Raw genomic sequence first — 24,015 nt, 5'->3', positions numbered from 1 at the left:
GGCTGGTGGGAGGGGGATCAGGGCTGGGGCATGGGGGGGCATGGGCAGGGTCAGGGGTGCAGGCTCCTGGCAGCACTTCAAGTAGCTCCCAGAAACAGCAGCATGTCCCCCCCTCCAGCTCCTGTGGAGATGCTCCAGCTCCTGCCAGATGGCTCTGTGCACTGCCCTGTCTGCAGGCACCACCCCACAGCTCCCATTGGCTGTGGTTCCTGGCCAATGGGAGCTGTGGGGACAGCGGTTGGGGCGGGGGTACTGTGCGGAGCCCCTTGGCTGCCCCTACACGTAGGAGCTGGAGGGGGGCATGCTGCTGCTTCTGGGAGCAGCGCGGAGTGGGGCAAGCCCCTGACCCCGCTCCCCGGCTGGAGTGCCAGAGTGAGGCAAGCCCCGGACCCTGCTCCCCAGTGGGAGCTCGAGGACTGGATTAAAACATCTGGAGGACCAGATGCGGCCCCCAGGCCATAGTTTGACCACCTCTGTCATAGATGATGGCCATTTGTGGCCATTTGGAGATAGAAATAATGTTGCATTGGTTCTAAGTGGATTTGAATTCTTCAGATGAATATGCATTGGCAGCAGACCTGTACAGGGAGGTGTTGCGTTCCTCTGAAGAGCACAAAGAAAAGCTCAAAACAGATTCGCTGCAAGTGAGTATGAATTTAAGTTCACAGGCATTTTTAAAATAGACATGTCAACGTGTACTTGACTGTTCTTGTATCACAGTTAAATTTCTTATGCAGCTATTTCTCATAGGGGCTTGCCAAAGGGACACTGTTAACTTGTTCTGTCTTCAAATATAACATACTGTAAACCAGTAGTTTTCAAACTGCGGTTCGGGACCCAGTACCGGGTCACAGAATGTAAGGCACTGGGTCACGGTGGCTCTGGTCAGCACAGCTGACCAGGCTGGCTAAGGCAGGCTAGTTCCTACCTGTTCTGACACCACACTGCACTCTGGAAGCAGCCAGCAGCAGGTCTAGCTCCTAGGTGGCAGGGCCACAGGACTCCGTGCACTGCCCCCACACCGAGCACTGGCTCCCCCCCCCCCCCCCCCAAAAAAAATTTGAAAACCACTGCTCTAAACATTGTGTTCTATGACAAGTCCATGGAACTACAGATTTCTTGTTTAAAGCCACCATAGTGCAACAAAAAATTTGTATAAGGCCTTGCCTCTAATTTTTAGTGATGCACCAAAAAACAATGTGAGCTTTGCCTGCTGGTCTACAATAGAATTTAACAAGCTGTAATCTTGGAGTCTTGCATATCACTGCTAACATCAGTGGTACTAGAATACAGACAGAGAAATAGACAAAAGGCAGCTGTGATAGTTCCTGGAGAAGTATAAATGGAACCAAGTCAAATTGTTATATCACAAGAAATTATACCTCTAAGAGCATTATAAGACAAGAAAGAATAAAAAAGTATTGACAGTATCCCTTTAGGAAACTGTATTTATATTATGTGAATAACCAGCAACTGCAGATGATATTTTATATTTAAAGAACATGTTCAACAAGGTAAATTTGGACCAACTTTCTTTTGTCTTACAGCAGAAGCATGTTTATGTATTATGTCATGATAATGACAACTCAGAAGTGAGCTACTTGCCTGTTGGTTCTCTTACCACTTACGGCCACAAAGGGAAATGAAATATTATTTCAAGTCATTGTCCTCCATTGAGGTTCTCTAACACAGAACTTTTCACCAATGTGGAGTTGCTTTGGTCATGTTTATTGCACCCAGTGTAATATTTTTGTTTTGTCAATTCAAGCGCGATCTACCTCTCATTAATCATATCTGTACCAGTATATCAAACTGCCTCTGTTGATGTCTGAGTATCTCTCACTAAATAAATTCCCTGACATTGCAGGAACCTTGGGCAGTGGTGCACCTTTGTCCATCTTGTGCCACACAATAGTTTAGTCTCCTGAAGATTGTAATACTTTGGTCTAATTCTGGTTGCTGGGCTTGTTGTGGGGTAATTGGATGGTATTTAGTGGCCTGTGTTACAAAGGAGGTCAGAGTAAATGATCTGATGGTCTCTTGTGGCCTTAAACTCTGACTTTAATATAACAATAATGATGTTAATGAAACTATACTACTGTAACTTAAGAAAAATGGCAGAAGCTGCTCAGAGTTCATAATTTTTTTTCCCACTTTTCTGAAGTTTGTCTATTTTTGGAACATATAAACAACTTCTTTCCATATTTAGTTTTTAAAAATAATTTATAAAAGAATAAATTTTAAGATAAAAGCCTTGCATCTCACGAGGGCTTTAAGGGGAACAGCTGTGATCCAGTATATAGAGTACAAAGCAGAGAATCAAAGACCTGGGTTCTTTTTTAGACTTTCTCACTGATTTGCTGTGAGATCTTGGGGGAGTCAGGTAACCTAGTTCTCCCATTTTTGCTCTCTGTAAGCGGGGATAATAATACGTACCCACCTTCATAAGGTACTTTACGATTCACAGAGGAAAGCCCTACCTTTAAATGAAATATTTATTATTATTCTCATAAGTAGCCTTGTTCTGGGATTCCACTAATGATTTCATTGTTGCTGTACCAGATAATACAGTATATTGTGTTTCATGATAATTGTTGCTTTTCTCTATGTGAAGAGACTTCATTCTACACACAACCTGATGGAACTACTGACAGCAAAGCATCCAGGGATACCACCAACCTTGCGTGATGGCAGACTTGAGGAAGAGGTGATTGTTCGTTTTGGTGTAAATGTATTTTAAAGAACAATGATTTGCAGATTGTACTTTTTTAAAGACTGTAACCATCTTTTTCTATTATTTTATGTCAAAAGAAGGGGAAAAAATCATCAGGCCAAATACTCCAGGATAAGCCTCCAGCCATGTTACTCATTCAATCAGATGCAGTTGTACTGAGAGAAGGGAAAATGTCCAATTGCTGCTATTCTGAATGTGTGCTGATCTTTGCTACATTATGATTATATGTTTTGAGGAAACTTTAAACATTGATCACTAGAATTATGATCTTACAAGTGTTTACGTATGAATAGTCCCATAGTCAATAAGGCTAGTCGTGTAAAATTAAGTACCTCTCATAAGTGTTTTCAGGACTGGGTCAAATAGTGCAGTTTATAAAGAGAGTGTCAGAGGAGAAGGAATAAGTATTAGCCACCTCATGGACCAAACTATGGAAAGTACCTATATTTGAAGTTTACAAAGCGGTCTGTTGAATGTTGTGTGACAAATGATAGTCAACTTCTCAATTCACAGATATCTAGTGATCTCTGAACATGTTTTCACCAAGGGTTTTACTGGATTCTCCATTACTGATCACTTTTAAATTGTATGTTTTTCTAAAAAAAATGCTCTAGGAATTATTTTGGGGAAGTTCTATGGCCTTTGCTATACAGTAGGTCAAACTTGATCACAATCATAGAAATGTACGACTTGAAGGGATCTCAATAGGTCACCCATTCCCCTTCACTGAGGCAGGACCAAGTATTATCTAGGCCATCCCTGTCAGGTGTTTGTTCAACCTGTAGTTAAAAACCTCCACAGATGGAGATTCCATAACCTCCCTAGGCAATTTGTTCCAGAGCTTAACTACCCTTACAGTTACGAAGTTTTTCCTAATCTCTAACCTAAATCTCCCTTGCTGCAATGTAAGCCTATTACTTCTTCTCCTGTCCTCAGAGAATAAGGAACACAATTTATCACCCTTCTCTTTATAACAACCTTTTACATACTTGAAGACTGTTATCATGTCCCCCCACTCATATTTTCTAGACCTTTAATCGTTTTGTTGCTCTCCTCCGGACTTTCTACCTTTTGTCCACATCTTTCCTGAAGTGTGGTGACCAGAACTGGACACAGTACTCCAACTGAAGTCTCTTTGGTGCTGAGTAGAGTGGAAGAATTACTTCTTGTGTCTTTCTACAACACTCCTACTAATACATCCCAGAATGATGTTTGCTTTAGTTGCAACAGTATTACATTGTTGACTCATATTTAGTTTGTGATTCATTATGACCCCCAGATTCCTTTATGCAGTATTCCTTCCTAGGCAGTCATTTCCCAATTTCTATTTGTACAACTGATTATTCCTTGCTAAGTGTAGTTCTTTACATTTGTCCTTATTGAATTTCATCCTATTTACTTCAGACCATGTTTCAAGTTTGTCAAGATCATTTTGAATTCTAATTCTGTCTCCAAAGCACTTGCAGCCCCTCCCAGATTGGTATCATCCACAGACTTTATAAGTGTACTCTCTATACCATTATCCAAATAATTTATGATAATATTGAATAGAACCAGCTCCAGGACAGATCCCTGCGGGACCTCTCTTGATAGGCTTTTGCAGCGTGACTGTGAACCATTGATAACTACTCTGAGTATGGTTTTCCAGTTGTGCATCCACCTTATTGTAGATTCATCTGGGCTATAGTTCTCTAGTTTGCTTATGAGAAGGTCATGTGACATAGTATCAAAAGCTTTACTAAATTGAAATATATCACATCTACTGCTTCTGCCCTATCAAATGGTCCCTTATGGCCTTAGAGTACGTGAATGTCCCTCTGCTAAATTTCATGTATAATAAACACACCTTGCTGCTTTAACCTTTTCTTCTCTGTCTAGTAGCGTAAGCTGGTGGGTGATTTCATCAGTGAGGGAAAGGAAATAAATTTCCAAGCATCAGGGGTTGTCTATACTGTGCATTAGTCCTCACCAAAGGTGTGTAAGTTCTAGTGCACCCATATGTATTGTGCACTAATTGGCTTATGTGAAATAGGACTCCAGAGAACTTTTAGTGCATGCCAGCAGGGTCCACACTTCAGTTAGTGTGCAACATGCTAGTGTGTATTAGAATCTCCATTCCTTTGGTGTGGACTACTACACTGTATAGACAAGCCCTTAGTCTCTTTAATATCCTTTCTGAAGCCCAGTGTCTTCCATGGTTCTGGATGTCTGGGCTACTCTTCTTTCTCTGCAGCTTTATGGAGGTGGATCGATGTTTGGCTCCACACACTCTGGCCATGCCCCCTCCACTCTCACTTGCCAGCAGATTTCCTGCTGCCTCCATGGCAGCAGACTGGAGCAGTTTCTGTTGCTTCCGTCCTTACTTTGCAATTTGAGCTTTTTCTGTCCAGCTTTTGGGCAGTGAGGAGAAGTTACTCCTCCTCCCTAGGTCAGGTAATCCCTCGGGGGTTTAATCCACCTTGAGCCTCTGCTCCCTGCTTGCTCCTCTTTCCCTTCCAGACATGGCAGAGCAGCCAAGAAAGCACAGGACTAAATCCAAGCAGTGTTCTGTCCATGAAGCACCTTCCCGGGCTCCGTAAATGTTGAGTAGTACCCAGCCAACTGACCCTAACTCTGTTAGGTTCTGGGTCTATAAGTCAGATAGGCAGTTGTGGTCCTCAACTCCAGTCTGGGAAAAATGGACCAAGAACCCCAGTGCAGAGCAGGGAGAGGCTCTAAACATGAGGAGGATCCTGACCACCTGACTCCTGGGATAAATCCCAGGGGACCTAGTGCAGAACAATGAGGGGAGCCTTGTGGGTCCTGAGTGCCCTGGGGAAAGAAGCAGGGTCCTCCCTCCCAAGCCAACCAGGAGGACTCGGACAGTGAGTTCCCCACTCCCACCAATAAGGAGACCCAGCGAGAGAGGATTCGGAGTCAAACCTCTGAAGAGGACTCCAGGAAGGTAAGCAACAAAAAGCCTTACAAAGCTGCAACAGTTTCTGTGTTCCCAAAGCCTGCATAAAAAGATTAAAAATCCAAAAAGGAAAAAAAGAAAGAGGAAAAAATACACAAAATCCAGGAGATGAGTTTTCGGACTCCTCTTCCTCCCCCTCCTCCACTTAGGAAGGTGAGCTGTTCAGATCTGAATCCCAACGGAATGCGGGGAGGGGGAATGTAACAAAAGGGTGTGTTTTGGTTTTTTCATGTTGTCACCCCCCCCCCTCGGCGAAATTTCAAGCAACAACATTGTTTCCATGATTCAAATCCAACCTGAGCAGGCTCCTGAGAGTAAGCCTCAGAACAAATTTCTCTCCACAAAATCATCCCCCGAGGTTGCAATACCCCATTATTCCTTCTTCAAGGAAGTGAGTAGGGATGATGAAACAAACCCGATGCAGGCAAGCACATTAATAGGAGCGATCGTAGGCTCTGTAACATTCAAAAACCAAAGGGGTCTATTACTGAGATACCGAGAGTGGATGCCGCTATAGCGTCCCTCCAGTGATATTTGGTTATTCCCTCAGAGGGGGAGTTGTACCAGAAGAACCACTAATAAACATGGATAGAAAGATGGAGGCCACTCTCAAAAAGGATTTTGAAGCTTCAGACACCCTTTGAGCACCCTGGGCAGCTACCTGCTTTGCAAAAGTATTTCTTTCCTGGCTGGAAATCTCAATGCCCGTAAGGACAGAGATCACCCGACTTTGGTTCCTTTTTAAAGCAGGTGTCCCTGGCAACAGCATTTGGTGCTGGTGCCTCAATGGAGGCACTGAGATTCTCAGACTGAGCCATGACTTCCAGCTCAATAGCCTGGCACCACCTATGGCTGTGTCCGTGGAAGGTGGACACTCACTTTAAACAGGTCCTATGCTTGGCTGAGTTTAGAGGCTCCATCCTTTTTGGAGAAAAGCTGGAGAAGGTGGTGGTTGATGCAGCAAAATCCAGACAGTCTCTCCCTGCCCCACTAAGTGCTCCCAGGAGAGAGTACAGACCAGCTTTCAGATAGAGGCACTCCTTTCGCTCACCATTCTCATGGAGGTACTAGCAAAAGTACAACAGATTCTCCAAGGAAAAACTGTGAAATCGAGGTCCCGGCTGGGAAGTCTAGAGGGACTTTAACCCTCCCTCTCTTCCCCAGATTTACTTCATGAAAAAGATCATATCTGCTTTCGCCCAGAACTGCCGCTAGGGGGAAGAATTTCCCATTTCCTAGAGGAATGGCTTCCACTGACCACAGACAAATGGGTCAGGGAGACAGCCACAGATACTCCCTCGAGCTAGAGGCTCTGTCCTATCTTTTCTTCATCCAGTCATGCAGCTCCAATGACCCTATAAACCACAATCTGATCCAGAACCAAGGATCTCATCTTCTGGTTATAAGAATGATAGTGTGTGTAATTTCAGAAGAAAGGATGTCTAGGCTCTACTCCATGTTTTTCATTGTTTTTCATGAGGGTTATCAGAGCCATTCTAAACGTAAAGCAGTTCAACAAGTGGATGAAGAAAACTAAGTTTCAGATGGAGATCCTGACCTCTACGGAGTCATCCCTATCCCAGGGGGACTTCTTGACTTCAGTAGATCCAGTGGATGCATATCCCCATTAGATGGTGCCACTGCAGACTTCTGAGGTTCGCTTACAGCAGGAAACATTATCAGTACTTGAACACTTCCATTTGGCCTGTCCTTGGCCTCCAGAGTTTTTACAATGATATTGGTAATGATAAACAGCCACACTCAGGTTGTAGAGAAGTCAGCTGTATCCTTTCCTGGATGACATTCTGATTAGAGCTCCATCTTGATCACCAGTGCACAGGGCCATGTCTCAGACATTGTGTCTCTCCCAGGCGCACAGCTTCATTATCAATGCCAAGAAAGATTTCCTGGTTCCATCCATATGGGGGCAAAAATACACATCTCGGTAGCAAAGATCTACCAATCATTAGAAAGGTTTCAGAAAATCCAGGAATTTATCATCTTGTTCCAGAGTCACAGGAGACCTGCCATAGCATTATGCTTCCAACTGCTAGGACTCCTGGTTTTGTGCATAAGGATCATTCCATGCATAAGAAGCCTTCAAGCCTTGATTCTCAGGGTGTAGGACCACTCCCCAGAATATGTGAAAGATCAAGTATAGATTCTGACAGAGGTGTTCAGTCCACAAACAGTGTCCACAAAGGCACATCTCCTTCCATATCCTTTAGTATTCACAACTGATGACAATCTGGAGGGCTGGGGAGTTCACTTGAAGACCTAAACAACCCAGGGTATCTGGAGCCAGTAGGAAAAAGCTGAGAGCAGTCAAGTTAGCTTTGCAAAGGTTCCAGCTCACCGTAAGGGGGAACCATGTCCTGGGTCAGTCAGATAATACAACTACAATTGCATATTTAAACAACAAAGGGGAAACAAGGAGACTGATGCTACACATGGTAGCGCTGGAAATAATGAGGTCAGCAGAACAGTTCCTCCTTTCCTTCAGAGTGTTCTATGTCTGGGATCTGATCCAAAAGGCAGGCTGTTCAACAGGCGTAGGGTCAACAACTCCGAGTGGTGCCTGAATCAAAAGGTTTTTGATCTCCTCATTCAAACATTCAGCCTCCTTTTGACCGACTTAGGGATTATAGTGGACGAGAAGCTGGATATGAGTCAACAGTGTGCCCTTGTTGCCAAGAAGGCCAATGGCATTTTGGGATATATAAGTAGGGGCATTGCTGGCAGATCGAGGGACGTGATCGTTCCCTTCTGCTCAACATTGGTGAGGCCTCATCTGTAGTACTGTCTCCAGTTTTGGGCTTCACTCTACAAGAATGTGGAAAAAGTGGAAAGCGTCCAGCAGAGGGCAACAAAAATGATTAGGGGACTGGAACACATGACTTATGAGGTGAGGCTGAGGGAACTGGGATTATTTGGTCTGCAGAAGAGAAGCGTGAGGAGGGATTTGAAAGGATTTTGCTTTCAACTACCTGATAGGGGATTCCAAAGAGGATGGATCTAGACTGTTCTCAATGGTAGCAGATGACAGAACGAGGAGTAATGGTCTCAAGTTGCAGTGGGGGAGGTTTTAGGTTGGATATTAGGAAAAACTTTTTCACTAGGAGGGTGGTGAAGCACTGGAATGCGTTACCTAGGGAGGTGATGGAATCTCTTTCCTTTGAGGTTTTTAAGGTCAGGCTTGATAAAGCCCTGGCTGGGATGATTTATTTGGGGATTGGTCTTGCTTTGAGTAGGGGGTTGGACTAGATTACCTCCTGAGGTCCCTTCCAATGCTGATATTCTATGATTCTATGACTTGTTTGCAAATCACATGAACACAAAGATGCCAAAATATTTCACAAGGGAGGCAAACCCCAGAACCGGGGACAGATGCCTTGTTGTACAGTTGGCTATTGGGGAAGATGGTCTCAAAAATAAGATGAGAACAGATGGTGGTAATTCCTCATTGGCCAACACCTTGGTTTTCAGACCTGATAGACCTAAAACCAGAACCCCCACTCCAGTTCCCATTGAGACCAGATGTCCTCTTTTTTTTTTTCAACTGATAGTTTCAGTTCACAGCCTGGCTGTTGAGACGGAAGTGTGGTCTCAGTCTGTCCTTCAGAGTCATCAAGACATTGTTTTCGTTTAGGAGGAAATCGATAATAAAAGCATACTTCTCTAACTAGTCCAGATTCTACAACTGGTGCCAAGAGCACAATGCAAATCCCAGAGACCTTGGCATTCCAGACATTTTGGGTTTTCTCCAAAAAGGCACAGACAGTACCATTGCTCTTCAGGTGTCTGCTCTTAGTAACATGCTATTCGTGGGGTCTTTGGGTTCCATGGCAGACAATCCACAGATTCCTTTGAGCTGTCCAGCTAGTCAAACCAGTGGTCAGGCCACTCTTTCTAAAATGGGACCTACCACTAGTATGGAAGGCTGTGACAAGCTATGACTTCAGTGTCAGCTGCTTTTATCCATTAAGGCTTGTTTCTTAGTGGCTGTCTTGCCCACAAGGTAAATTTCAGAGCCTTATTTATACAAGAGCCTGACTTCATGTTCTATGAGGACAAGGTGATGCTCAGAACGCTAGAATCCTTTCTTCCTAAGGTGAATTCCTCTTTCAACACTTCCCAAAAGGTTGTGCTTCCTTCCTATTGTCCAAAATCATAACACCAAACTGAAAAGGTGTTTTACATCTTAAGGTGTCTGAAGAGCATTGAAAATCTACAGAATGCATGAGAAGATTGGGCTCCCTATTCATGTCCTTCCAAATGGACATAGAGCTTCCAAATCCTCTATCACTTTGTGGATTAGACTGTGTATTGTGGAAGCTTACAAATCATCAGAGGTTCCTGCCTCAGAAGGGATCAAGGTGTGCTACATGAGATCCTTAGCAATTTCATGGGTGGAACAAGCAAGTGTGTCCACTTCAGAAACTTGCAAAGTGGCCGCTTGGTCTACATTTAATACCTTCATTAATTGCTGTAAGATGGATCTATCTTCTGCAAAGACCTCCTTTGGCAGGAAGGGGCTGCAGGAGGTAGCCCAGAAATAATATTGACCTTTGACTGAGCTCATGAAAAGAGGGGGGCTTCTTATCTATTGAATTCTGTTTTCACAACACTTTCTCTGTCTGATCACTTCTTGCTACTTCCTGGACATCCAGAATTCGTGGGAGATTCTGGGTTGCAGAATGAAAATTTCTTACCAATAATTTCCTCTCTGTAAGTAGCATCTACCACAATTCTATCCACCCTAGATGGCTCAAGAGCCAAGGGTCAAATATCAAGTGGAATTGTTATGATAGAACAGTTTTTTCCCTTGGTCTAATGTACATAGTTGTTACATTGTCTCTGGAATATTTTGTTAGTGAAATTATGCAGGTTTTACAGTTTGGGAATAACTCATCTGGTGGTAAGCAGGAGAAAAGGGAGTATGGCAAGAGTATGCAGAGCCAAAATGCTGATCTGCCTCTGTGAAGCTATAGTGAGAGGAGAGCAGCCCAGATATCCAGAATTATGGGAGTTGCTACTGGCAGAAAGAAAACTCTAAAAGAAATTTTCCATTTGTTTGTGGAGAATACAACAAGCCACAAACTATCATAAAACAAAAACAAATCAACTGAAAAGCATTGGGCAGTAATTCCAGTAGGCTTTCCCTGCTTTAGCCAGCTGAGAAGGGAGTGGACATAATTTTCCCCTTAGATATCCTTTGGTGCAAATTCCCCTTACTTCTGTACTTTGCCCTGACCAAACATGAGAGGCAGGGACCTGTGAACCTTTTACAGACTGCATCCCCTTTACCTTGTCACAATTACCATGGTTTTTGGAATGTTCAATAAGTGCATGCATATGTAATTTTGTATGCATATCTCTTGTGTGTGTTTCTCTAGTATTGCATTGAATGGGGTGCTTTTTTCCACAGCGAGTTAAAGTAGTGATGGAGATTAAAGTAGTTTCAGCATTATTTTAAACTGGAGGACATGTACCATAAGCTTTCAAAGTGGAATTGTTTTTCTCTTTCTCAAAAGTAACTATGCATAAACAGATTTATATGTGCTTCTTAGCAAAATTCATATTTGAAAAAGGGCATACTCTCAAACTGTGATCATACTGTTACACTAATAAAAAAAGTCTTTGATGGCTAGCCCATATCTTTGTTCACCTGTCACCAATTTAGACTCTGCTTTGTTACTTTCTCAGTAGTGCATATTTAGCTTCCCTTTCCTTGCTTCCCTTCTAGAACTAGAGAAAATGCTTTACCGTTCTCTATTCGTCTTTTTCTCTTGTATCACAGCGCAATCATAGTGCTTTATTACCCTTTTTATAAGATATACATGCCAATAATTTGAGCAAATCTACTCAATTTTCTTTTTGAGGGGATTAAAATATACATATTTTGGGCATAAATTGGTCTTAAACTGTTCTTATGGATGCTGCTAAATTCCATGATGTGCTGTCAAAATTTTAACAGGGTGCCCTCAAAATTTCTGCCTCAATCAGAGATGATATATGGGAGGTCGTTTCTATTCCACTTCACCCAAATTCCATCAGTTCCATATTCTGCTCCTCACCCCACTCTGACTAATTTCTATCCATCCATGTACTTTTGTATAGGCTCCTACATGCCTTCCTTACCTGTCCAGCTGTTCCTCATAGCAACAAAAGTAGTGGTAGGTGGGTTGTCTTGTCATCTCTGATTGTGGAGTGATCAGGCCAGAGGCTCTCTGGTGATGGGCTCAGTAGGTGATTGGGACAGAATCCCTTTTTAATATTTTGTGTGGGAAAGTTTCCCTTACTGCTAGTAGTCTCCTAGCTTAGTGGTTTTCAAACTGTGATCCATTACTGGGTCATGGAATGTAAGGCACTGGGTCGCGGTGGCTCTGGTCAGCACCGCCGACCGAGCTGTTAAAAGTCCTGTTGATGGTGCTGCCTGGCTAAGGCAAATCTAGTCCCTACTTGTTCTGACACCGTGCTGCGCCCCAGAAGTGACCAGCAGTAGGTCCGGTTCCTAGGCGGGGGCACCATGGGGCTCTGCATGCTGCCACCACCATGAGCACCGGCTCCACACTCCAATTGGTTGGTTCCAGGGAATTGGGGCGCAGGCTTATCTCAGGTGGTTCCCAGCCAATGGGAGCTGAGGGGGCAGCGTCTATAGGCGAGAGTTGCGTGGAGTCGCCGGACCTGCTGCTGGTCGCTTCCAGAGTGCAGCACAGTCTGCGGTGTCAGGACAGGCAGGAAGCCTGCCTTAGCACCCCCCGCTGTGCCACTGAGTGGGAACTGCCTGAGGTAAGCCCACACCCTAACCCCATGCCCCAGTCTCCTGCCCCAGCCCTGAGCCCCCCACCAAACCAGGAGCCCATTCCTAAACCCCTCATTCCCAGCCCCACCCCAGAACCTGCACATCCAGCCCAGAGCACTGGACCCCTCCTGCACTCCACAGCCCTCACCCCTGCACTCCAATCCTCTGCTTCAGCCCTGAGCCCCTCTCAGACCCCAAACCCCTCATCCCCAGCTCCATTGGGTCGCAGGCATCAACAATTTTCTTCAACTGGGTCGCCAGAAAAAAGTTTGAAAACCACTGTCCTAGCTGGTGTGGGAGGATCAGGATGGCATCAATCTCCCCTAGCTTGTATGAGGAATGCGGGGAGCCAGAAGAACAGGTTTTCTGTGGCTGGTAAGGGGACTTAGCGGAAAGGGGATAGGTATTGGAGATTTGGGGAATAGGACTTCAGAGGCCTGATCCTCCTTCCATTTATACCAGTGTCCCTCCCTTCATTGACCTCACTCTTGATTACCGTAGTGTGAGAGAGCAGAATCAGGTTCCCTCACATTAAGAACTCTTCATACTAAGGTTGGGGCCAGGCAAGCACTGTCAGGGAGGAAGTTGGACTGTAGCAGCCCAGTTGCTTGTTTCTTTCAACCCCTAGCAACTGGTTTACATCATTTTATCTTTTTTGTTATTGTCACAAGGAAAAGGGCTGGAAACGTAGCTCTCATTTTTAAAGAAAAAAATTTAGATTCTTCTTCTTTGTCCTCTTTCAATAAAGTGCTCTTGCCCACCCCCATGAGCCTCTCTCTAGTTTCACAAAAAGAAAAGGAGTACTAGTGGCACCTTAGAGACTAACCAATTTATTTGAGCATAAGCTTTCGTGAGCTACAGCTCACTTCATCGGATGCTTATGCTCAAATAAATTGGTTAGTCTCTAAGGTGCCACTAGTACTCCTTTTCTTTTTGCAAACACAGACTAACATGGCTGCTACTCTGAAACATCTCTAGTTTCAGTGAGTAAGCTCCATCCATACCAATGATGATGATAATTCCATAATAATAGAAAAGTGAAGTGAAACTTAACCAACACCAAAATGCAGAAAATAAAGACAAAAATCTGACGCACCAAAATTGTGCTGTGAGGTACTACAGATTTTGACTATTTATTTGTGAAAACACATGCCAGTAATTTACTTGGTAACCTGACAGTAACATATTGCCAAACTGGTGCCAATACCACAATGAATTTTTGTTCATAGAAGTGCTTTGTATCAAAAATAAGAAGTTCATCATCTGATTTGCCTAAAAATAGCAGAGACAAAAGGTGGGAGAGGTAATATCTTTACTGGACCAACTTCTGTTTCGAGCTTTCGACCCACACAGAGCTCTTCAAATCTGGGAAGGGTACTCCGAGCATCACTGCTAAATGCAAGGTGGAACAGATTTTGTTTGATCTGAAACTAAACATTTAGATTGATTTGGAGTTTTTTATATGTCTTTAATAAAGTTGATGGAAATTTCAAAATGAAAATGAGTTTTGAATCAAAACATTTTGAAAATGTCAATGAAATGTTTTGATTTTTTTCCAGTTTTTTTAAGTTGTTTTTTTTCTGACCAAGACAATTTCCTGAAATGATGTGGACAACCCAAATATGCATTTTTCTTAACTTTTTTTTGGCCTAAAAATGTCTTTACTCAGTATGTTGCAGTTAGGTGTGATGTTCAGGTAAAGTATAAAATAAATTGCTGTTCTCTGACTCAGCAACAGCTACTGCTGTGTAGGCACAACAGAATGGCTGAAAGGACACAGAGAGAAAGGTTTAATTCAGAATTCCTTGGCTTTTTTGAATTTAGCTAAAGTCATTTTTCATCACAGTAATGTAGTTTTAATGTATTTAATTTATTTATCTTCTATTTGGAGAAGGAAAAATGGTAGTCAACCTCCTTCCTGCCTACAGTTTGTCACAACTGTACTGTTCTCATATTTATAATCTCATGCATTTCAAGCTCTTTTAAAGAATTGAATTTGCAGGGAAGCAAATACAGACCAACCACACTCTTGGACTAATGCAATACAGTAGCTGAGAGCTTTTCTATGTTTAATTATTCCTTGTAAATATAAATGACTGATGCATATTTTAAACTCTTATGTGCATATAGGCTGAACAACTTCGACAACATTATATGAGTAAATCCAATGCAGAAGTTTCAGAAGCTCATCAGGCCTTGCAACCAGCGCTACAAACCATTCGTGAGCTCCAGAGAAAGGCAGGTGCCTCTCTTTGGCTTATGATTTTTGATTTACTAATTACTTTTTAACCTGGGTGTCCTAGATTCAAAATATTATTTAATATTTGTAATGTGGTAGCACCTCGAAGCCCTGATCAGAATGGAACCGCATTGTGCTGATCACAGCACAAACACATAACAAAAAGATGGTTCCTGCCTCCAAAGAGCTCACATTTTTAGTATTTGATGAGCTACAACAAATGGACACAACAAGCAGATAGGAGGAACACAAGGTAATAGTGAGAAAATGATGATAAAGCAACTGCTTTATGCTTTTTCCATTGTATCATGTTACACACATACACACTCGCCTCTTCAAATTTAGGCTAAGAATCAAGCTATAAGAATAATACCATACTGGCCTAGAAGATACTATGTTTCTATATTTAAAAAACTCTGCATCAGGTGAGGCCTCTGTTCCTTCCTAGGGAACTGTTCTTCCAGGGAAGTATATCTCAACAGCATTAATTCACTCTGACAACATACCTGATGAGGAAAGGTGTAAAAGAAAGATATACTGATGAAGGCTTGAGCCGAAATGCAGATTCGGCTATACTATATTACAATAAATAAAGACATAGAGGATTAAATAATAAAAGATGATTTTCTTCTCTTGCATAGATATCCTACGTCTACCTTATGTAAGCAATTTAACGATATTGAAGTAATTGAAATTTACAAGGAAGTACCAGCTAGTTATGCTGGATATATTTGAGGGCAGAGGTGGGCTTTTCCAACTGCATCTTCATCTCTTGGCTACTTCCAGTAGATTTTACCAGTCCAGGCAGAATATGATTCAGAGAGAAAAAAAGGCTCCTACCACAGCATGCAAAGCATTTACTTGTTGTGAGTGTTCATGAATAAATCTCTCTTGCATACAGATACATTCTGGGTCGCTTTGGTGGTTGGACGTGATCCAGACAGCAATACAATATGCCATTGATGAGGAGCTTGTTCAGCGTGTGCAAAATGAGATAACCAGTAACTACAAACAGCAAACTAATAAACTCTCCATGGCAGACAAGTAAGAAAATAACTAACTACAAAATACACTTAATTCCGCTCAAGTCTTCTAATCAGTTTGTGCTAGCAGATGCAATTAAGTGCCAGGCACTTGTGTTCAGAACATCTGCACTGCAATTAAGTTTAAGAACTCACTTCAAAAAGGAGAAACTAAATATATAAAACTTCAAAAGAGAGAGGCCTTCGGTTTTCCCCCAGACAAGTATACATTAAAATGTTCTCGTTTGTGTAATCTACTATGTTTTTTTTTTAATTTTCTGTGTTCATGCAACTGCTGAGCAAAATAATTCAATGTTAATTGCATTGGGATTTAATGTTCTCTAAAACAAACGGACTTGCAATTAATTTTGTTCCTCTAGGGATTCAGTTGCATCGGTTTGGACCCTTATTGGGGTCTATCCATTTCCCGCTTTGCAGCTTCCCATTCTTGAGATACCATTTTCTGGTTAACAAGTTCTGGATGGGTTTCCCACTGGAGACCATCAGTACTACTTCTTCTGTTAGAATTGTCACTAGTTACTTTCTCCCCACCAGCATCATCCTTTTCACAAATACCATAAGTCCCAAGTTCAAGAGTACTCCCAGCTCATGGAGCAATAAATTACAAATTCATATGTTTGTCCTGTAAAGTGGTCTATAGATGAGTGACTAGCATTTACTGTACTTGTAAACAGTCTGGCTTCAGATACAGGAACATGAAGTGTAAGTAGTTGCCTTTAAAAAAAAAAAAATTGAAATGTGAATTCCTTATAGGAAAATTTCTGTTTATTTACTCTACATTGCTATAAACAAATATAGTTCTTCTCACACAAGGGAAAAACGGTACCCTTACTTTGAAGAGTTTAGTCATAAGACTTGATCCTGCAAGATGCTGAGTACTGATACAGCAAAGCACCTAATAACATGTTTGACTTTTAATTCCACTGAAGTATTGTTAAAAAAAAAAAATTTTTTTTACTTTTTATAGCTTTTCTTTTTCTGTACTCAGAGTTGTGTTGAGAAGGAAGACAAATTCCACACATCACTCATGGAAGACCCATCTTATTGTGAGCGATCATTTGAGACCAAGGGTTTCTCTAAATGCTGCTGTTCAACATAGCTGGGTGAAGACTATTACAGATGTGTGTGTGTGGTTGCCATTAGAGCTTGCCAAAAAGGATGATTCCCTTTCCACCAAAAAATGGGTGTTTGAGAAAAAGTTTCATTCTGAAGCAGGACAAAACATCAAAAATGTGAACGTTTTCACAGGGAGTTTCCCAAAACAGAATTTTTCTTGAACCTAAAGATTTTTTCAGCTTCCTGGCTTTGCCTCTGGGAAGGCTTTGAACAATTTCACAGGTGAATTTGACAAGAGCCTTCCAGCCCAACTATCGGGAGACAGAGAGGCCAAGCACTGCTGGCCTCCCCATCCCACGGAGCTGTGGGGGAGCCAGGCAGAGTGCCCGAGTGCACTGCTGTGTTTCAACGAAAGTTTTTGTTGAATCTGTGGTAGACTCATTGAAATATTTCACTTTCCCAGACTAAACTAAATTTCATTGGAAAATTTATGGCAAGCTATACGAGCCACTATGTATATTGAAAGAGGAAATAGTTCTTCACTTAAAATGGGCTAGTCAGAAAAACCTTGACTGTCTTCTTAGTTCTATCACTGACAAGCTGTGACCTTGGGCAAGTAACTTTTCTTTCGGTGCCTCAATTTCCGCATTTGTAAAATGGGGGATGATACTTGGTACTCCTTTGTAAAGTACTTTAAGATTTGCAATAAAAATATTCCAGAAGAGCTCAAATATTTTTATTATTATTTTTAAAAATGCAATGATGGAAGCAGCAAGTGCTATCTAATAGCTGAGTAGTGGAGTTGACTGACCCAAGATACAAAGTGAGATTTCTCTCTTTTGGGACACTAGGCAGCTCAGGTTGTTATATTAACTCAAACTTAAATGCTACCCATGTGTTTCCAAAATACCCTGTTGGTAATTGGTTAGCTCTCCCATATGTGGGTTTTATTTAGTTGCAGAATTCCGAATTAGCCCTAAGTATTGCTTAACTTGATCATTTAAACAGCTACTAATTTTCTAACTTTGCTCAGCTTTACACAGATGAACTTATCCTTCTCTAACTTGGCTCATTGTAGTTTTGGATCAGATTTTCCCTAAGAGAGAGAAGTAATCTATTTAGAAAAATATATATATACACACAGTAGAACTGCAGAGTTATGAACACAAGAGTTACAAACTGACTGGTCAGCTAAACGCTTCATTTGGAACTGGAAGTATGCACTCAGGCAGCAGAGACGCACACAAAAAGGCAAATACTGTGCAGCACAGTATTGTGTTAAATGTAAACTACTAAAAAAAGATTTGACAAGGTAAGGAAACTGTTTCTGTGCTTGTTTCATTTAAATTAAGATGGTTAAAAGCAGCATTTTTCTTCCGCATATTAAAATTTCAAAGCTGTATTAAGTCAATGTTCAATTGTAAACTTTTGACAGAGCAACCATAACATTTGAGTTATGAACATTTCAGAGTTTTGAACAACCCCCATTCCCAAGATGTTTGTAACTCTGAGTTTCTACTGTAAGTACTTTTAAGGATGCCAAGTTGAGCAGTGTTCTGGCATCCAAAGCAGCGTACCCAAAGAACACTTACAGCATGGGCAGCAACAGTTCACTTCCCTTGTATTGCACTGGCAGCAGGCTGTGCACCTGATCAAGAGAGATACCTAGGTGTTTGAATAGATGGTTCATCTTCATGCCTGTTCGGTGTTTTGCCTCTGAGATCTAGAGTAACAAATGTTTGGTGTGCGGTTTTATGTATGTGTCTCCACTGTGAACTGGACTGAGACCACCAAACTCATTACTCCCTGGCCACCAAACACAAATCAGATAGTAAATATTTTCAGGCACTACTGACCTTGACCACATTTGAGACAGTGACCAAGATGGTATGTGCTGTTTCCCCATTTCTAAAATCTGAGCCATTTTATGTCACTGACTTCAATGGGGACTATTCATGATAGTGAGCATTACACTTCAGGACTGGGTCTTAAGAAGTTTCACTGCATACTGCCATTTATTTGTTTCTCCTCTTTGTGAAAATATTGAATTGGGTTTTGACTTGGTGTGCTATTATGTGTTTTTGATGTTGGTCAGGTTCCGTGACTGTAGAGGCCTTCAGTACCTGCTCACAACTCAAATGGAGGAGGTGAAGAAGTTCCAGAAGCTCGTAAGAGAAGCTGTGAAAAATCTAGAAGGTCCTCCCTCTAAGAAGGTTATTGAAGCAGCCACTCTCTGCCATCTGCGGCCCGTTAGACTTCCTTTGAACAAGTATGTCAAAAATGTTGTTTTTGTAGGAGGCGTACTGAGAAGTCCATCTTCTTTTGGAATAAGAGGAAGAAAAATTAAATTGAAATATTAAATCTCCCATTTTAAATGAGATCCATGCAAACAAACCCTTATGTCTGCATGGATCTAGTTTGCAGGATCCGGCCCTACATTAATTAAAAAAAAATGGAGATCTCCTATTTTTTTCACTGAAAATTTAATGAGCTTATTTTTTTTAAATAATAGTTTCATTCATCAGAACAGAGAGAATTCTGGGCATTTCTTAGGAATTAGCTTGGTTGACAATTAAAGTTTTAAATGCTCATTTTCAATCTCTTGTATTCTAGTTGTGTCTTCTGTAAGGCTGATGAGCTGTTCACAGAATATGAGTCAAAGCTGTTCTCCCATACGTAAGTACTTAGTTTTAATTCTTATTTTTGTGATTCAAGGAAAATTTTGTTTTGGAAGTTAAAGTTTAAAATATAAACATCTTAAGTTGCCTAAAACACTTGTTTTAGGAGGAAACTATTTCAGCATATTCTTACAAAGAGAGTCAGTGTCAATGTTTATAGGCAGTGTCACTTTTTTATGCATGTTTCATTTAAAAAGACACACTTTTGTAAAATGAACAAATAAGTGTAGTTTTCTCATTAGGGGTTTATGATTTGAAAGATCACAGAGCTAAACTTTCAAAATGTTCCCAGCTTCTTAATGTGCAGATTTTGTAACTGTATGTTCACCTACACAGTCTGTATGGGCAAATGCTCTTGTGTATGTATGCAAGTCAGAAGTCCTCAGAGAACATGGCTGTTGGTGGCTTTTCATTTCCTCTAAGTAAGAGTACAATCTGATAAATTAGGTGATGATAATCATTATGGTAATGGTTATGAAGTGCCCAGAGAGAGAGAGAGTATGTCAGTGGCAGAGCTGGAATTAGAACTCTGAAGATCCTGGCTGTCATGCCCAAGCTCAGTACACTAGGTCATGTTGCCTCCACATTCAAAAATGTTGTAAATCTCAAATGCCCAGTGGGAGAGGGGGAATACAGAGAGTTTGGGGTTGGTGGAAGGGATTTTCAAAAGCACTAAAATGAGTTAGACGTACAAGTCCCATTGGAAGTCAATGGAATTTGTGCTCCTAACTGATGAAACCCCCATCCCATGATTCAAGACGGCTTTAAAGAAAGGGGGTGGTGTGTTTTTTGTTTTGCCAGAGAGGAATGAGAGATAGAAAGAGAGAGGCCTCTGGGCTCCTTGCCACTTGCTAGGGTCAGGGAATAGTTTTGTTTTTTGAGTTTGTGTGTGAGTTAATAAACTGTGCCCTGACTGAAGGGCCTGAAATAGGCTTTGGCATGGCACTGAGTTTTTCTTGGGCTGGTGAGGGCGCATATTAATGTACACTCATCCATGGTCAGTTTGGTAGGGAAGGGAGTTGGGAGCTGTTGGGTTTCAAAGATTCTCTTTTGGGGTAGTAGACTTTGAGCCAAGGTTCCTCCTCTGCATCTCTTTGCTGTCAGTCCAGGGACAAGTTAAATATACAGAAGTGCTATTTAAAAAAATATTTATTTTTTTTACACTTGATACCTCCAGTGTCCTTAATAACCACTCTAAAAGTATGATGTCTAAGGCTTTGCAAGAGCTAGTATTGAGTGCATAGCTGACAAGGTGCCCTGCATAGTATTCATGCTACCAGTATCTAACATGCTGCTTTCAAGGGACTGTGGGATAACCATAGTTTAAAAGCAGACTCACAAACCAAAGCTGCTGTTTCCCTATTTTAAATTATGAGTATGTTCTAAACCAGAAGCATAAGACTTGATGTTAACCAGAATGTGACTAGAACCACAGGCTGCTTAAATTTGTTTGGCCTGGATGATTATTTTTATTTTGCCTTGTTAATATCTCCTGATTGTCAATGTGGCCATGTTTTGGGGTTCACAAATAGCCAACAACATGGTAGTTAAATACAGCAGTGTATATATATGTATATATGTAAGGTATGTATATAGCTTAAATCTAGCAAATGTGTGTGTATATATAAATGTAAATATAGCAATATATGTATATGTAAGATATGTATATATCTTGAGAAGCTAGTGACAAGTGTTATGCTTTGGTGTATTTAAAGTGTGAAAGGCCAGATGGCTATCTTTGAAGAGATGATAGAAGATGAAGATGGGCTGGTTGATGACCGTTTGCCCACCACAAGTCGAGGACTATGGGCCGCAAGTGAGACAGAGCGCTCCCTAAAAGCCATACTGTCTTTTGCCAAAGCTCACCGAATGGATGTTAGACTAATTGAAGAAGGGAATATATTTCTGGAACTCTTTGAAGCATGGAAGAAGGAGTACAAGGTACAACACATAAGATTCTGAAGAAACATTGCAGTAGTGTATTATATGTAACATGAATATAAGCCAAAATTTTCAATCTAGATGCCTAAAGTTAGGACTTGTCTACTTGTAGTTTTTGCACAGATTTAACATTTACCAAAGCAAGCTAAACTGGTATACACACTTCTATACCAGTATAATTGCATCCACTGCAGACTAAACCAGTTAATCTCATTGTTCTGTATTTAGTAGGGCTCACCAAATCAGATGTCTGGCCCATCCAATGCCTCAATTTACCTTTTGTCTCATATCAGTTAAACCACCACACCTGGTGTTTTCACAGTACTGTTCCCCTTTTGGAGATAATTTATTATTGTAAAATAACAAAACCATACAGCCCTCACCCCTGGGCTCATTTAGTTCTTTTGGTTTATAACAGGCTTCAGCATGCATTTAGCCCTCCCTCTAGACTCAAAAATCCTTTACCACAGCTTCACCTTCTGTGACTCTGGGAGCCCCTTCATGCCCACTGGCAAAGGTTAACTATACTGTAATACATATCAGGCGTGACCTATCATTACCCCCAACACAATTACCATATCATTACCCCCAGCACAATGTTGTCATAATATGTATCTAAAAGGTGTCAGGTAAGGAATCGTATCTAAACTGGTGACATGCTGGTCCTGAAAATCATTGCATGGTCTGTGTACGGGTTGTGTACAAAGACTTTTATTTGTGTGTACTGGAAATATGTTCCTAAAATGTGTTTGGGAGGCAGTGTGTACATCGGATGTGGTTCCCCTGTCTGACTGGCTTGATTACAGACTGAGGACAATGAAGGTATATATACATATAAGGTAAACAAAGTAACAAGCAATCGAGGAAGGAGCTTAGTGAGCTCACCGAGGGGTCAGAATCTGCACCCCAGGAAGCCTTCTTGGCTCTTAAGGCTGAGACAATGGAGTTTGGGTAATATAAGGGGAGCAAAAAGACATTTTAGTGATCCATCACTTAGGCAACATAGGGTACAACACCCTCTGTGCCTGTGAAAGTTTGATCCCCTATGTTGGAGAGCTAGAGATGCTGGTAATAGGATGTAAGTGTAAAAAAAAAAAACCTGTTTAGGGTAGGCAACAATTGTAATTTTCTAAAATTAACTTTTAGTCACTAGAAAGCATGTTTTGTTAACCATACCTGTCTCTCTTTCTCTGGCTTAGCATGACTTAAATCTCTATTTTTCATTAATAAACTTATTCTTGTTTTATTACAAACCCATCTCAGTGCTCTGTGTTAAAATGTAAGTCTTCAGCTAATATGCATGCTATTTTGAGTGTCACAGGGAGGTGGACTGGACACTGCAGAGAGACGCTCTGGGGAATTCGGGAACTGGGATTTACTTATTGTTACCTGCAAGGCAAGTTTTAGACTGGCAAAGTCTCAAGGAATTTGCTGGCAAGACTGACAGGCTGGAGTGTCAGGGAACTGACACACAACTTAACAGCAAAGCTCTCACTTGCTGAGGCAGAGGGGTAACACAGTGACCTAAAGTTCTGGGTCCTGAGCAGAACATCACACCTTCCTTATAATCTTCCCACGAGTTTCACTGCTTTGCAGGGGGGCATGGCTCATCATTCATGTCGCACTTTCCGTCGGTACCTGACCCAGGCCAGGGAAGCTAAGGATCCAACCAAATTTGGTGATGAATCCTGGTCATGTGCCACCTGAGGCACATTGCGTATACTCTAAGATGACTTATTTGCAGCCCCCTTAGCCGGAGCTTCTCTTTCAGCAGATTCCTGCTTCCTGTTGATCTCTCTCCCAGGCCTTCTGCCTTATAGTTCTGGAGAGTTTTCACCCACTTCTTCCCAGCATGATCCCCAAACTCTCACTGACTGAAGCCAGGCTGCCCTTATATTCCCCAGCAGGACAAGTTCCTAGTCACATGTTCCCATCATATGACCCATTGACTCAGAGTTAAAGTAATCCCAAGTGAGACTGAACTCACGACTACTTCAGAGAGCCATCTTACTCTGTGACGCTGCAGAAACTGTACACAAGCTCTCAGGCATCTAAAACAATATTTAAGCACCTGATTTTCAGAGATACTGAGCACCCTGTAAATCCCACTTGTTCTCTGAAGATCAGGCCACTTTTATTAATTTGAAAATTTTGGCCATAGTTCTGTGTCATGCTTCACTATTATATGTGCAGAACTTAGTGCAGTTGGCACAGAGAGAACTAGATTCCTGACATGAGCTGCTCATTTGTTGCATTAGTGTGTTTCTTCTGCTCTGAGAACAAATAGTATCATAGAATCATAGAATATCAGGGTTGGAAGGGACCTCAGGAGGTCATCTAGTCCAACCCCCTGCTCAAAGCAGGACCAATCCCCAAATAAATCATCCCAGACAGGGCTTTGTCAAGCCTGACCTTAAAAACTTCTAAGGAAGGAGATTCCACCACCTCCCTAGGTAGCGCATTCCAGTGCTTCACCACCCTCCTAGTGAAAAAGTTTTTCCTAATATCCAACCTAAACCTCCCCCACTGCAACTTGAGACCATTACTCCTCGTTCTGTCATCT

The 24,015-nt window shown here is 41.8% G+C and overlaps 1 protein-coding gene across 12 annotated transcripts in view; it reads left to right on the top strand.

The window, feature by feature from the left end:
• The window catches only part of SHPRH (SNF2 histone linker PHD RING helicase), a 141,005-nt gene that overhangs the window by 70,441 nt on the left and 46,549 nt on the right, over positions 1-24,015 (top strand). For all 12 annotated transcript variants that reach the window (XM_073337550.2, XM_073337547.2, XM_073337541.2 and 9 more), the window contains 7 exons: positions 556-644; positions 2,615-2,707; positions 14,626-14,733; positions 15,636-15,778; positions 18,929-19,102; positions 19,447-19,509; positions 21,227-21,452. In XM_073337550.2, the coding sequence (XP_073193651.1) occupies positions 556-644; positions 2,615-2,707; positions 14,626-14,733; positions 15,636-15,778; positions 18,929-19,102; positions 19,447-19,509; positions 21,227-21,452 (896 nt within the window). The remainder of the gene's footprint in view (positions 1-555; positions 645-2,614; positions 2,708-14,625; positions 14,734-15,635; positions 15,779-18,928; positions 19,103-19,446; positions 19,510-21,226; positions 21,453-24,015) is intronic.

Source organism: Lepidochelys kempii, chromosome 3 (assembly GCF_965140285.1).
Source record: "Lepidochelys kempii isolate rLepKem1 chromosome 3, rLepKem1.hap1, whole genome shotgun sequence".
NCBI lineage: Eukaryota > Metazoa > Chordata > Testudines > Cheloniidae > Lepidochelys > Lepidochelys kempii.
Note: the sequence above shows the minus strand (reverse complement) of the source record. Positions and strands in the feature narration are given on the sequence as shown.